This window comes from Drosophila miranda (genome assembly GCF_003369915.1).
Source record: "Drosophila miranda strain MSH22 chromosome Y unlocalized genomic scaffold, D.miranda_PacBio2.1 Contig_Y1_pilon, whole genome shotgun sequence".
In the NCBI taxonomy this organism is placed as follows: domain Eukaryota; kingdom Metazoa; phylum Arthropoda; class Insecta; order Diptera; family Drosophilidae; genus Drosophila; species Drosophila miranda.
The window spans coordinates 12,150,321-12,165,685 of NW_022881603.1; the positions used below are offsets into that span (position 1 = coordinate 12,150,321).

At 44.9% G+C, this 15,365-nt stretch overlaps 2 protein-coding genes and 2 pseudogenes across 5 annotated transcripts; 3 read left to right on the top strand and 1 right to left on the bottom strand.

Annotated features, from left to right (window-relative positions):
- The first annotated feature begins 3,070 nt into the window (after positions 1–3,070).
- LOC117191064 lies at positions 3,071–5,681 on the top strand (annotated as a pseudogene).
- Positions 5,682–5,704: 23 nt separating this feature from the next.
- On the bottom strand, positions 5,705–7,099 carry LOC117191065 (retinol dehydrogenase 13-like). Of its 4 annotated transcripts, none has more exons than XM_033396031.1 (4): positions 6,989–7,099; positions 6,597–6,860; positions 6,088–6,540; positions 5,705–6,041 (listed from the first exon to the last, which is right to left on the bottom strand). In XM_033396031.1, exons 1-4 carry the CDS (start codon positions 7,066–7,068, stop codon positions 5,819–5,821), a joined length of 1,020 nt encoding a protein of 339 aa, XP_033251922.1. In that variant the 5' UTR covers positions 7,069–7,099; the 3' UTR covers positions 5,705–5,818. The 4 variants fall into 4 exon arrangements, with proteins under 4 accessions (XP_033251922.1, XP_033251920.1, XP_033251919.1 ...); XM_033396029.1 differs by having other exon boundaries at positions 5,855–6,041; positions 6,384–6,540; XM_033396028.1 differs by having other exon boundaries at positions 5,855–6,041; positions 6,093–6,540.
- Positions 7,100–7,507: 408 nt separating this feature from the next.
- Positions 7,508–9,720, top strand: LOC117191419 (annotated as a pseudogene).
- Positions 9,721–9,745: 25 nt separating this feature from the next.
- Positions 9,746–10,783, top strand: LOC117191420 (leukocyte elastase inhibitor-like; the record flags this gene model as incomplete). Its single annotated transcript, XM_033396292.1, is given in 2 exon segments — positions 9,746–10,063; positions 10,438–10,783. Coding segments are annotated over 2 exon segments (591 nt in total), but the record flags the coding sequence as incomplete, so codon positions are not given.
- Positions 10,784–15,365: the final 4,582 nt, after the last annotated feature.

Here is a 15,365-nt window from a genome sequence, read left to right on the forward strand (position 1 = left end):
GCAACAGATTTTCGTCTTTTGTGTGGGCGGAAGGGGGTGGGGCGAAATTTTGAGATATACGTTTTATAGTGAGATCTAACAGGAGTGCGGATACCAAATTTTGTTACTCTAGCCTTAAAAGTCTCTGAGATTTTTGAATATCCCCAGATTTTCGTCCTTTGCGGGGGCGGAAGGGGGTGTGGCGAAATTTGGACACGAAACGGTCAAGGTCCGATATCACAGGAGTGTGGATACCAAATTTGGTTGCTCTGGCTCTTATAGGTTCCGAGATCCTTGAACTCATATTTTGCAATTGGCAAAGCCGACCATGAAACCTGTGTGTTAGAGAGAGACAGAGCGAGAAAGAATGAAATTGTTTTCTTGAATCAGGCTATAATAATTATACGATCTGGTTGAGATTTTACACTTTAGAACATATAGTCATCCTCTACGATTCTGCGTTTTTGGTTTTATCGTATCTTTAAAAATGTGGATGCCACAGATTTTCGTCCTTTGTGGGGGCGGAAGTGGGCGGGGCGAAGTTTTGAAATATTTTTGTAGCAGTGACATATCACAGAAGTCTAGATCCAAAACATCGTTGCTCTAGCTCCTATAGTCTTTGAGCACTAGGCGCTGAAGGGGACGGACAGACGGACGGACGGACAGACGGACAGACGGACGGACGGACAGACGGACAGACGGACAGACAGACATGGCTCAATCGACTCGGCTGTTGATGCTGATCAAGAATATATATACTTTATGGGGTCGGAAACGATTCCTTCTGGACGTTACACACATCCACTTTTACCACAAATCTAATATACCCCAATACTCATTTTGAGTATCGGGTATAACGAGGGGGAACGTTGTGAGTTGCTGCGGAGACCGCAACTCTACTGTTATACCCGATACTAAGTCAGTATGGCTCTCCTCCGGCAGATGCCGCTAATATTAAACGACACGACAAGGAGAGCGTGCGAGAGAGACAGAAAATCAGTCTGAGCGTGACGTCGGGTGCTGCGTAGCCAGTGCAAATTGATTTGTTCCTTTTGGCTATAAAAATGATCTGATCTGATCCAGATTCAGCAATATGATATATATGATCATTATCTATGATTCTGCGTTTTTAGTTTTCTCGTATCCTCAATATTATGGATGCAACAGATTTTCGTCTTTTGTGTGGGCGGAAGGGGGTGGGGCGAAATTTTGAGATATACGTTTTATAGTGAGATCTAACAGGAGTGCGGATACCAAGTTTGGTTACTCTAGCCTTAATAGTCTCTGAGATTTTTGAATATCCCCAGATTTTCGTCCTTTGCGGGGGCGGAAGGGGGTGTGGCGAAATTTGGACACGAAACGGTCAAGGTCCGATATCACAGGAGTGTGGATACCAAATTTGGTTGCTCTAGCTTTTGTAGTCTCTGAGATCTAGGCGCTAATGTTTTACTCTAAGCAAAGCCGCCTAAGCTACGTGTGTGTTAGAGAGAGACAGGGCGAGAAAAAATGAAATTGTTTTCTTGATGCTGGCTATAATAATAATACGATCCGATTCAGATTCCGCAGTCTTAAAGATATGGTCATTCTCTACAACTCTACGGTTTTGGTTTTCTCATATCTTTAAAATTGTGGATGCCACAGATTTTCGTCCTTTGTGGGGGCGGAAGTGGGCGGGGCGAAGTTTTGAAATATTTTTGTAGCAGTGACATATCACAGAAGTCTGGGTCCAAAACATCGTTGCTCTAGCTCTTATAGTCTTTGAGCACTAGGCGCTGAAGGGGACGGACAGGCGGACAGACGGACAGACGGACGGACGGACAGACAGACAGGGCTCAATCGACTCGGCTATTGATGCTGATCAAGAATATATATACTTTATGGGGTCGGAAACGATTCCTTCTGGACGTTACACACATCCACTTTTACCACAAATCTAATATACCCCAATACTCATTTTGAGTATCGGGTATAACGAGGGGGAACGTTGTGAGTTGCTGCGGAGACCGCAACTCTACAGTTATACCCGATACTAAGTCAGTATGGCTCTCCTCCGGCAGACGCCGCTAATATTAAACGACACGACAAAGAGTGCGTTCGAGAGACACAGAAAATCAGTCTGAGCGTGACGTCGGGCGCTGCGTAGCCACTGCAAATTGATTTGTTCCTATTGGCTATAAAAATGATCTGATCTGATCCAGATTCAGCAATCTGATAGATATGGTCATTATCTATGATTCTGCGTTTTTAGTTTTCTCGAAAGTGCAATATTGTGGATGCAACAGATTTTCGTTTTTTGTGTGGGCGGAAGGGGGTGGGGCGAAATTTTGAGATACACGTTTTATAGTAAGATCTAACAGGAGTGCGGATACCAAATTTGGTTACTCTAGCCTTAATAGTCTCTGAGATTTTTGAATATCCCCAGATTTTCGTCCTTTGCGGGGGTGGAAGGGGGTGTGGCGAAATTTTGAAAAAAACTCGTCTCGGTCCGATATATAAGGAGTGTGGACACCAAATTTGGTTGCTCTAGCTTTTGTAGTCTCTGAGATCTAGGCGCTAATGTTTTACTCTAAGCAAAGCCGCCTATGCTACGTGGGTGTTAGAGAGAGACATGGCGAGAAAAAAATAAATTGTTTTCTTGATGCTGGCTATAATAATGATACGATCCAATTCAGATTCCGCAGTCTTAAAGATATGGTCATTCTCTACAATTCTACGTTTTTGGTTTTCTCATATCTTTAAAATTGTGGATGCCACATATTTTCGTCCTTTGTGGGGGCGGAAGTGGGCGGGGCGAAGTTTTGAAATATTTTTGTAGCAGTGACATATCACAGAAGTCTGGGTCCAAAACATCGTTGCTCTAGCTCTTATAGTCTTTGAGCACTAGGCGCTAAAGGGGACGGACAGACGGACGGACGGACAGACGGACAGACGGACAGACACACATGGCTCAATCGACTCCGCTATTGATGCTGATCAAGAATATATATACTTTATGGGGTCGGAAACGATTCCTTCTGGACGTTACACACATCCACTTTTACCACAAATCTAATATACCCCAATACTCATTTTGAGTATCGGGTATAATAAATAAATATAAGCAGACGAAATGAGTTTCATGCAACCGAGTCCCGTCAAGTACGCTTGGTCCTGCGGCATACTAAACCCCATCAACAAGCTGTTCTTCTGCCGCCACTGTCCAAAATTGAGATGCGGATGTGCCACGAAATCGAGTTGCACTTCTGCTCCAATTGCCTGGAGAACATCCCTTCGTCGGAGGCGCGACACAAGAAGAATTGCTGTGCCAATTGCTTCGACTGTCCATGCTGCCAGCACACGCTCTCCGCTCGCGCCGCCAACGTTCCAGTGGTGCGTAAGACGGAGGAGATCAAGGACGGAGAAAGTAAGGAGTCACCTTCGGTGGCAACCACCCCCCCAGCTCCAGGCAGCAGTAAGCCGTCGGCCATACCCACAACCAAGAAGATATACTACTTGTCATGTCTGTCATGCCGCTGGACAACGCGCGATGTGGGCATACCAGACCAGGGTGTGGCCTCTGGCACCTGGCCGGACAACGAGTGCCTGTACCAGGCGCGCTTCAGCACGCTCGTAGACTACTACCAGTCGATAGTACTGCAGGAGAAGCAGGAAAAGATGGAGTTTATGCGACGCAAAGCGCCCAAGCAGCACAAATACCCCAGCCTGACCGATCGCACTGGCCTCACGGTGTCCCTGATTCGTCGCCAGATCGGGTGGCACGAAAAAAGCATTCCCAAGACGAAGGCAATTAGCATCCCGCCGGCCGAGGTCACTGCAGATGTGGGTGGCCTTCCAGAGGACATCTTTACTGAACCTCTGAATCTTCGCAGCATAACAACGATTGCGCAGCGACACGGCCAGCCGGGAGATCAGCCGACTGCTGTCAGCAATCTTTATCCGCAACGACGTTCGCTCTGGATCAAGCGATCGCTGCGTTGCCGCCAGTTGTAGTGGCGCCTGTCCAACCAAAAATATCGATAACCTGTGAACGTCTGCTATATGTGAATTCAAAATTTTTCGCAAGTCGAAGCTGCATTAAAGATTCTATGCCTCGACCGTAAACTTCCCAGCCGTACTGTAACGCTGACCAATCCAAGTGTTCACGTGTTTGTTTTGTTCTGCTCTTTCGCAAGCCATGTAACTTTCTGCAATTCCGAAGCTATCGACAACCGAACTTATGATTGGGATTACCCCACAAGCAATTGCTGTGCACTTTAAAGATGCACCCATCCGTCCCTTGTTTTTGCATTTAAACTGAAAACCATTCGAATATATTTCTATTTGTGTAACGTAATTACCATTATTCCTGAATATACTCTTTATAATTAGTTGACTCTAGTCTAATAAGATCTTTCATCATGATCTTTTTATATATATATAATTAATCTTAATTGCAGCTTCTTTGAACATATTAACCTTATTACTTTAGTAGCCTTTATACATATATATCTACCCTCTTAGCGGCCATGAGAGCTTGTAGGAAAGTTTAATGAATAAACTGTTTGTAATGAATTTCCGTTAATTGTTGCCGTTATTAAGGATCATGTGGCGCCGAGATGACGTAACCTAGCAGAAGTAGAGCGTTTATTTTAGGGATCGTTACCCATTACTCAGCCTATTTGGACCGGTGCGATCAAGGAAGGGTGGGCATACCGAGTTGCAATGACACCGCAAGCAACTCCCGCTCGAATTAGTTCCGCTGACTCATCTCCCTACACTGTCATTTCTCTGTAAATTTCTTCCGTCTGAACCTTGAACCGCACGCGAAACTTATTTTTATTGTCTTTGCTCCTAATGCTCGACCTCGTGACGCGATCTCTCCCTACCCCACCCCCACTCTACCCGACTAACCATGAGACCGGCAGCAAGGTGTGTTTGGATCTCGATCATACCCTCCATCTGCTCGTCTACCGTTTCAGATCCTAGCCTCCTGCTTCGTTATCTGTTACACAGTGCGAGCATAATTTGATAAAGCCGGAGTATCATCCGACATCGATCAAGTACCGCATACAGCTGTTCGCCAGCTACCATGTTCCCGAGGTGCTAATGGTGCGTTGTGAGCAGCCGCTTCAGCCGGGCAAGAGCAATGCCATACTCTTGAAGTTCTCTAATCCGACTATGTACGACATGACCATACGAATTCTGAGAGCACTTCCCCCAGAGGAGGAACTTATTTCATCTGAGGCCTACCAGCAGGCCTGCAAAACTAACGAGGAAGCGGTCACATCGTCTCCACTGGTGCGGGCCATCGGACTAACTTTGTCCCGACAAAATTCGACCCGAGAAGTGAAGCGCGATGTGGAGGATGTGAGCAATGCTGAGATTGTGCCGCTCGAGAGCGAGTTTGTGCTCAGTCAACGCGACGATTCAAAGGAGTTCGACGAGGATGTGCAACGGCCCAAGTTTATCGTCTGGCGCAAGGGAAACAAGGTCTTGATTAGGCTGAAGTTCACACTGGCAGCTGAGCTACCACCGAACACTGACGTCGTGATGGGTTTCTTCATGCAGTACACGTATGTCAACACAGTGTCCAATGCGTCCGAAAAGAAGGAGCCCACAACAAACGCCCTCCACTCCAGGATATTTATCAATGCGGGCGCCACTGAAAAGGCAGACTGAAATTGCTTACAATATTTACATATATGGCATATTAATTGAACTTATCTGCACTAACACGCTTTAAGAATGCTGAGCAAATCTGTATTTATTGAACTAATATAATCGTTAGGAGAGCAACTAGTATTACAGTTGGAAAGTTTGAAAATACTGCGCGTGTCTGAATAAACTGCTTGTTCTAATCCTACTTAGACGACACTAGACCCGTCCATTTCTCGCTCTCTTTCCACAGGAATTTCGCAGTTTTGTCGTCTTTGCCAGCAGGGGCCACATCCTTTGGCTTACAGTCACTAAAGTACAGGCCAGTAACGCCATCCAAGTCACGGTCCAATGATGCATAAATAGAAGTCTGTGCTCCACTCTTGGGAGTCTTCAGGAGCGGCCATATTATATGCTTCAGGAAGTACCTAAAAGTAATTTTGATTAACGGCAGCCTTATTAATTAGTCAAGGCGTCACATAATTAACAAAATTGGTCTGAAGGAAGGCCCAGTTCCTCGCCAGCTCGGTATCCACAACACCAGGATGCAGGGAATTAACAGTGACTCCAGTTCCCTTCGAACGGCTGGCCAGCTCGCGGGTGAAAAGGACGTTGGCAAATTTGCTCTGGCTATCGGCATCGGCCTCACTGTACGACTTTTCGCTATTCAAGTCGTCTACGTTGATGGCACGTGTGTGCCAAGCTAGAAACGATGACAATGCGACTAGGGGCCGAGAAATCTTTGAGAAATCTATTGGACCCGTTAATACCTTCAGGACGTCCAGCAGCAAATTTGTGAGCAGAAAGTGGCCCATGTGATTCACGCCCAATTGCATTTCAAAGCCATCCTTCGTCAATGCTTTGGGACAGCGCATAACTCCGGCATTGTTGATGAGGACATGGAGTTTATCCTGCTCCTTCTTGAATCTAATGGGGAGGAGACTTATAAGACATCGTTTTGATTTGTTTCCAAATGAGCTCACCCAGCAACGAATTCCCGGACGGAGTCCAGCGAACTCAAATCTAACACTCTAGAGAAAATGTTCCTATTGTTGGTCTCCTTAACGATTTCCAGACGCGCCTGTTCGCATCTGTTCATATCCCGACATGCCATGTAAACCGTTCCCCCCCGCTTGGCTATCTCCCGCACCGTCTCCTTGCCGATGCCGGTATTGGCTCCTGTCACAATGAATACCTTGCCCGTCTCATCGGTGTCCTTCTTGAATTGCCCACCTTGCATGTAATCCCTGAAGGTCAAACATTATCAATATAAATCCAGACATATGGTATCAACAGGTGGCATTCCACACAGTCATAACCAAATTTCATAATTTCATGCAAACCTCTTGTGGGAAATGATAGTTGATGGACTTACTTTAGGAAATAGATGGCACCGCCGATTAGGGCCGCCCACAGTACACTTGGGCACAACAAACAATCTATGAGACAGCACATTTTGTTTTAATAATGAATTTTCTTGTGCTGTTAGCTGTGAAATAATTTGTAGAATGCGAGCAAAGCAGGAGAAACATATGTATACATATATACTGAGACATAAAACGCAAACTAACGATGATAATATTACGAATGTGCGAGAACGTCAAACACGCTATAAAACCCAAAGCCGAATTTTATATACCCTTAAATTTTTACGAGCAATAAGCCTATCGCCATCATCCACCCAGCACATCCTCTATAGTTCGTTACTATATTATATAATAGGCTGATCCGGTAATTAATCTGCGAATCTGTGCGTTACAAACAACTGACCTATTTTAATATACATATCGTCTGAAAGGGTATCAAAAGAAACGATGCGTGTACGCCCAGTGGTGGACCTTTTGAAATCGAATCGTACAAAGCTGTAGGATTGGGGACGTGTGTAGAAGAAGCAATGAATTTCGAAGTACGTGCTGCCATATTGCCATCTCTAGATTTTATTTCACGACAGAACAGCTGTTTATTTATTTATTTTCAATTTTACGGGCAAGGTATTCATTGTGACTGGAGCCAATACCGGCATCGGCAAGGAGACGGTGCGGGAGATAGCCAAGCGGGGGGGAACGGTTTACATGGCATGTCGGGATATGAACAGATGCGAACAGGCGCGTCTGGAAATCGTTAAGGAGACCAACAATAGGAACATTTTCTCTAGAGTGTTAGATTTGAGTTCGCTGGACTCCGTCCGGGAATTCGTTGCTGGGTGAGCTCATTTGGAAACAAATCAAAACGATGTCTTATAAGTCTCCTCCCCATTAGATTCAAGAAGGAGCAGGATAAACTCCATGTCCTCATCAACAATGCCGGAGTTATGCGCTGTCCCAAAGCATTGACGAAGGATGGCTTTGAAATGCAATTGGGCGTGAATCACATGGGCCACTTTCTGCTCACAAATTTGCTGCTGGACGTCCTGAAGGTATTAACGGGTCCAATAGATTTCTCAAAGATTTCTCGGCCCCTAGTTCTTTTTTCCTACAACCTGATGCATCCTATGCCAATGGTTTTTTTGGGGTTTCCTAAATTTCCTGGCCCTTATTTTAAGTTGGGCATTACTAAGGGCATCCGAAAAAAACAACCTTTAAATACAAAATGATCAACTAGTGGCAGGTGACGCCGCCGCCCCTTCAGTTATGATGCGGATTTTAGGCAGAGCCGGATGGCTGTTTGTTTTCACTTTTCTTGCGCCCCCAAACGGCTTTAATGGCATTCCAGTGTAGACAGCGGTAAGTGTTGGACGCAAACGTTGGAAGAGAAAACAAGTAGAAATAATCTATTTCGTGATTACGCAGCACGTACACCCACAAATAGACAGCAATCATTAGACAATATGTTCGACTTCATCAAGGCGGTTCGGCGGCCATCAAGGAGCACTACCACTCCGAGGCGGAGTCCATCAACTTTGCTCTCAGCGATGCAGCTGCTCAGGCCATTAACAGTTGGGTCAATGCCAAGACACAGGGCAAAATAACGGAGCTGGTTAACGCAGACAGTTTCTCGGACAATACACGCCTTGTTCTTCTGAACGCCCTCCAATTCAAGGGCAGCTGGACACACAAATTCAACGAGCAATGCACCGCGGAGGACGATTTCTTTGTGGGCGAAGAGGAGGCCGTTAAAGTCAATTACATGAATCAGAGGGCCAAATTCGGCTACGGCTTCTTTGAGGACTTGGGCTGCACAGCCTTGGATATGCCGTACAAGGACTGCGATTTGTCCATATTTGTGCTGTTGCCACAGGAACGCACTGGACTGAAGGCCTTGTCCGAAAAACTAAAGTAAGTGAAGCTGGTCGATTTGACCGACAAACTGGACGTCGAGGAGGTGCAAGTCAAGTTCCCAAAGTTCAAAGTTGACTACTCTCTCGAGCTGGGTGACAAGTTGAAAGAGGTGAGTGCAGAGGAAGTAAAGTAACTAAAATAGAACCTGCTTTATGACACGTTGCATACCATACCACCGCCCCCGATAAATGGAATACTTTTGAAGTATTGTATTTATGGGAGTCTTATCTCGAGAGAATATTTTTAGTAGCTTATCGGTCTAAAAACGTCGCAGATAACCTTCGATATTGTGGTGATCAATACATATTGACACAGCCTGCGGTTCGTGTCTAAGATCATGTATCATGACTCCATTCCACGGTTATATAATTAGATGTAGTTGCAATCGGTTGGGTCTATCTTAGCGATCGCATACCCTTAGCGGAAGATGACCTCATTTATTATTTATTCAACATATGCTTCATACTTCTCTGTACTTTTCAGCTTGGCATCAAGAAAATGTTTACGGAAAGCGCCGAGTTCAACAATTTGCTGGAATCTCCCGAAGGTGTGTTTGTGTCAAAGGTATTGCACAAGGCCACAATTGAAGTCAATGAGGAGGGCACGGAGGCTGCTGCAGCCACTGGAATGATCATGATGACTCGCATGATGACATTCCCATTGCAGTTCCAAGCTGATCGCCCGTTCCTGTACGTCATCTGGAACAAGAAGAACATCCTCTTCGCGGGTGCTTTTGTAAATGCACCAACTTCTTAGAACGTCATCTCTCATTATTAATTTATGTTTTTATATTGAAAGTATTTTTGAAATAAACGATTCGCACAACGACTGTTCAATGTTTTCAAATATACAACTGTTCGGAGCAGAACGATTTCTTTGTGGGCGAAGAGGAGGCCGTTAAAGTCAATTACATGAATCAGAAGGCCAAATTCGGCTACGGCTTCTTTGAGGACTTGGGCTGCACAGCCTTGGATATGCCGTACAAGGACTGCGATTTGTCCATATTTGTGCTGTTGCCACAGGAACGCACTGGACTGAAGGCCTTGGCCGAAAAACTAAAGTAAGTGAAGCTGGTCGATTTGGCCGACAAACTGGACGTCGAGGAGGTGCAAGTCAAGTTCCCAAAGTTCAAAGTTGACTACTCTCTCGAGCTGGGTGACAAGTTGAAAGAGGTGAGTGCAGAGGAAGTAAAGTAACTAAAATAGAAACTGCTTTATGACACGTTGCATACCATACCACCGCCCCCGATAAATGGAATACTTTTGAAGTATTGTATTTATGGGAGTCTTATCTCGAGAGAATATTTTTAGTAGCTTATCGGTCTAAAAACGTCGCAGATAACCTTCGATATTGTGGTGATCAATACATATTGACACAGCCTGCGGTTCGTGTCTAAGATCATGTATCATGACTCCATTCCACGGTTATATAATTAGATGTAGTTGCAATCGGTTGGGTCTATCTTAGCGATCGCATATCCTTAGCGGAAGATGACCTCATTTATTATTTATTCAACATAAGCTTCATACTTCTCTGTACTTTTCAGCTTGGCATCAAGAAAATGTTTACGGAAAGCGCCGAGTTCAACAATTTGCTGGAATCTCCCGAAGGAGTGTTTGTGTCAAAGGTATTGCACAAGGCCACAATTGAAGTCAATGAGGAGGGCACGGAGGCTGCTGCAGCCACTGGAATGATCATGATGACTCGCATGATGACATTCCCATTGCAGTTCCAAGCTGATCGCCCGTTCCTGTACGTCATCTGGAACAAGAAGAACATCTTCTTCGCGGGTGCTTTTGTAAATGCACCAACTTCTTAGAACGTCATCTCTCATTATTAATTTATGTTTTTATATTGAAAGTATTTTTGAAATAAACGATTCGCACAACGACTGTTCAATGTTTTCAAATATACAACTGTTCGGAGCAGAACCCAGCCGATTAGCTGCTTGCCAAATAGCACCTAATTCTTGGCCCTCAGCCGCTTATTTTGTTTGTTACTTATGTCTATGTCACTCATTTGTTTGTTAAAGCTCTGCTTGCCCTGCTAAACGCTCTCTGCCAGCTCGCTCTTCGCTATCTCCGCTTTGCGTCTGCCTACCGACGTCTGCCGAGCGAAGCTGCGCTTAGCGATCGGAGCGGCAATGTAAAGGGCAGGCAAGCCACACTTACAATTTGGATGTCACGCATTAAAGAACATTCTATCGCATTCTATCGTAATTTTATTTCTGCGCCGAGTTATATTTAATTCGAAATAATTAGTCGGCCGATTGGGGATAAAAAACATTATCTCCACATAAAATTTGGTGACCCCGACGTGATCTCTGAGTTGCAGTGTCAATTAATAATCATTCGCGATCGACATTCGCTAGCCCTAGCAAATTTTCGGCGGCTAAGCACAATTCGGTGCTAAAACACACTTACATACACCTACATACACGCATTGCTGGCTATTAATTTCTCTGTCGCGACAATTCGGTCAGTGCAGTGCGGTAGGCAGTGCAGCGAACTCACTAATACACACAAGCAGAGTACAAAGCGGAATCGGACAGCTCGCACAGCTAAAGGCATTAGCTGTAATCCCTTTGCTTTCGGTTCCCACGTTTATACGTACATATACAGCGTGTCTTTTTCGGTCGTGCTGAGTGACTCTTTTAAAACCTCAACATGGCAGCACCTGAGCCTACCAATGTCGCGAACGCAGCAATGCCGAGTGATGTAGATTTCTACAAGCACAAGGCCGAGTCCATCGCGCGCCAACTAAAGGCCATGGATCGCTTTCTCACCAAGGAAGAGCTTGCCGAGTTAGATGAGGCAGAACTTCAAGCTCGCCTAGAGCAAATCGAGCGAATGAATGCGGATTTCGATGCCGCTCAAACGAGCCTTGAAAGGCTGGATTTCCTGCAGTTAGCCCATGATGCCCGACTGGACTTTTCGAATGTTTATGTGAAGGTTAGGTCCAGGCTGTCGCGGGAGTTGATGGCTGCTCGCACGGTAAATGTTGCCAATTCAACGGCTCGGCATACTCTCGAGGGGAATTCGTCGTTGTTCTCGAATGCCCGAGTTGCAGCTTCCGCGATTCGGGGGGAACTACATGGATTGGCCAGAATTCCACTCGATGTTCTCGACAATGGTGCACAAAGACCATCGTATACCAATCATCGAAAAATTCCAATATCTTCGTGGATGTCTAGATGGTGCTGCGCTGGATACGATTCGTTCCTTGGAACTTTCTGAGGAGAATTACGACAAGGCGTTGAATTTACTAATGTTGCGATTCGATAATAAACTGTTACATTTTCAGGCACACGTCAAGGCTATTTTCGGGCTGCAAGGGGTGGAGAAGGGCTCAGCTATCGGCTTGCGCGCGCTCAGCGACAAAATCAATTCGCACTTGCGTGCACTTCAGACCTTGGCGACCCCGCAGGAGATTTCGGATGGGTTGCTGATCTTCATCATAGGCACGAAACTGGACCACAAAACAAAGGAGAAATAGGAAGAGAACTTGCCGACGTCAGGATTGCCTCGGTGGTCAAGCATGCCCTCATTTTTGGAAGCGAGATGTCGGATGCTGGAGAATTTGGGATCAGCCATGGCAACAATACCTAGTCAACAGGTGGGAGAAGACAAACCTGTCACCCTTATCACCTCCAGTAACGACCATCCTAACCCCATATGTAACCATTGCAATTCCTCCGAGCATTACATATCTAGATGTCAGGCATTCCTGAATCTCTCTGCGTTTGAACGATACAAAGAAGCAAAGAAGAGCCGCTTGTGTTTGAACTGCCTCAACAAAGGCCATGAATTGCAGAGGTGCAGGTCAGGACTTTGCAGGCATTGCCAGGCCAAACATCACACGCTACTCCACATTCCATCGGGAACTGGTGCTTCATCTTCCTCTTCACCGGCCGAGGAATCGATCCAGCAAGAGGCCGCGACTGTGCTTCTAGCAAGCGGGTGTTCTAGCCCTCCCCCCTCGATCCAGAAATTTCAGCCTAGCCAGAACGTGTTGCTACCTACTGCCCTCGTCCATGTAACAGATCGTTATGGAGCACTTATCCCATGTCGTGCCATTTTGGATTCTGCATCACAGGCAAACTTTGTAACATCTAGACTTGCTGATCAGTTGCAGTTGGATCATCGCTCGTCTTATGTTCACATCTCTGGAATCGGAGATTCCATTCTACCTTCGAGCAAGTCTGTACATATAGTTGTACAATCCCAGGACGCAAGCTATCGAGCTTCCTTCGCTGCAATTGTCACCAACTCAATTACGGAAATGCAGCCTAACTTCGGCGTAGACGCAAAGGATTGGCCAATGCCGAATAATCTAAAACTAGCTGATCCTAATTTCTCCAAGCCCCAACGTATCGATCTGTTGATAGGTTCTGGTTTGTTCTTCGATTTAATGTGCGTCGGACAGATTCGACTATCAGCCCAATTGCCAACATTGCAGGAGACAAAACTTGGTTGGATAGTATCAGGAAGCATTGTTAGCTCGGAGAATAAGCGTGCAGCTTTAACCGCTTTTGAAAATTCCTCGTGCATCTCTATTGACGATCTTCGACCCACAACGCTGGAAGGTGCAAGTGGAAAAACTGCGATCGGAGAATCAGGAACTGCAGCGCGAACTTTTCCATATATTAAAAACCTACATATCCACGCCAAATGAAATTCAACTTTCAACAGTTTCTACATTGCCAAATTTCCTGCCATTCTATGCAATTACAGAGGTTCCCGATGATCAAGACGTAATCACGACAAGCCGCCTTCGTAAAGAAGCGCCGATTGCTGCGTTCGACGATCATCCCAGCGTAGCCGCCAGCTGCGCCCAAGCAAGCATCTTCAAGAGGGCCGTTGGAAAAATAGCGGTTCTGCCCCTTCAGGATCGATCTGTTGAAAGCCTTTGCCTTCCAACGGGGGGTGAATGTTCGGAGCAGAACCCAGCCGATTAGCTGCTTGCCAAATAGCACCTAATTCTTGGTCCTCAGCCGCTTATTTTGTTTGTTACTTATGTCTATGTCACTCATTTGTTTGTTAAAGCTCTGCGCTTGCTTGCCCTGCTAAACGCTCTCTGCCAGCTCGCTCTTCGCTATCTCTGCTTTGCGTCTGCCTACCGACGTCGGCCGAGCGAAGCTGCGCTTAGCGATCGGAGCGGCAATGTAAAGGGCAGGCAAGCCACACTTGCAATTTGGATGTCACGCATTAAAGAACATATCGTAATTTTATTTCTGCGCCGAGTTTTATTTAATTCGAAATAATTAGTCGGCCGATTGGGGATAAAAAACATTATCTCCACAACAACTTTAAATCATACATACAATTTAAATCCACCACCAAATTCAAATTCCGTTTATCGCACGCAAATATCCATACCTAAAAAATATTTATCTATCGATAAGTGAGCTGCATGTCCCGCAACATGGCGCGGACTGAGCAACATTCTACATATCCTAGGGAAAAGAATATATGTTAGAATTGCGGAAATGTTTGTCATCAAAGGCGCCAATATATGCAGAAACTAGCCAGTCTTTGTTTTAAAGCTATCACAACGATATATTGCACTTTATTGTCTTCTTACGGAGACCAAGAATGAGTATCGCGATCAGCATTTATATACAGGAAACTAATCAAATGAATGAATACATCTAAAACATATCAATTTGAGAAAATTTCTTTATTAATAACGTTTTAAAAACATTTTCGAACAAATTATCTTCATTGTATATTAACGAAATAGAGTATACAAAGGCCATACTCCGGTTTATAAGCAACAAGTCTTCAAATACCTGCAACATTGAAGTGACAAGAATGCCATTTTTTTTTTGTTGAACGTTTTTTTTAAACCTAGTTTTAGCTAAAATACAAAAAACGAGAGTACTTAAAAGTGGTTAATCTTGTAGAAAATTTATTCATCAACGGGATAAAACAATGTGGGCAGAGCTGAGTGTCCTACTTAGCCAGTAATATTCAACGGAATTTCCAAATTTAGCATTAGAAACAATTACTCACCTTCGTTCTATTTGTTTAATCTTTTCGATAAAGCCTTTTTTAGACACAATCTAATAAAATAAGAGTATTTAAAACAAGTCAGTCAAGTAGAAATTTGATTAATTAATCGGATAAAATAATGTGGTGTTCCAGTCCCACCTGAACGATAGGTGGCCAGGGCTGAGGGCGACGTGCCATCTAGCGGAAGTCCAGGAAGGCTCGATGGTGTAGGGGGACATCGGGGGGAGCTGGAACCACTGGGGATATAAGTAATAGAATAGGATTAGTTATATGTATTAGTAAGGGAAAAAGGGGATAAATAGGAGTGAAAATATTAGAAAACGTGGATTGGATTATGGAAATCGTGGAGCGTGGACGGAAGAGTAACGTCGAAATTTGAAATTTTGTGCTTAAAACGGAAAGTTTGAAGTGAGTACAGAAAAAGCGGGCGAGAAAATAGGTTGTAATGCAGAAAATTTTA

Excerpts from the sequence above, each read along its gene's own strand:
- LOC117191065 (XM_033396031.1), bottom strand. The coding sequence starts at position 7,068 with ATGTGCTGTCTCATAGATTGTTTGTTGTGCCCAAGTGTACTGTGGGCG. Across the intron at positions 6,861-6,988 it reads GGTGCCATCTATTTCCTAAA|GGATTACATGCAAGGTGGGC; the intron begins GTAAGTCCATCA and ends TTTGACCTTCAG. Across the intron at positions 6,541-6,596 it reads GTCCGGGAATTCGTTGCTGG|ATTCAAGAAGGAGCAGGATA; the intron begins GTGAGCTCATTT and ends CCTCCCCATTAG.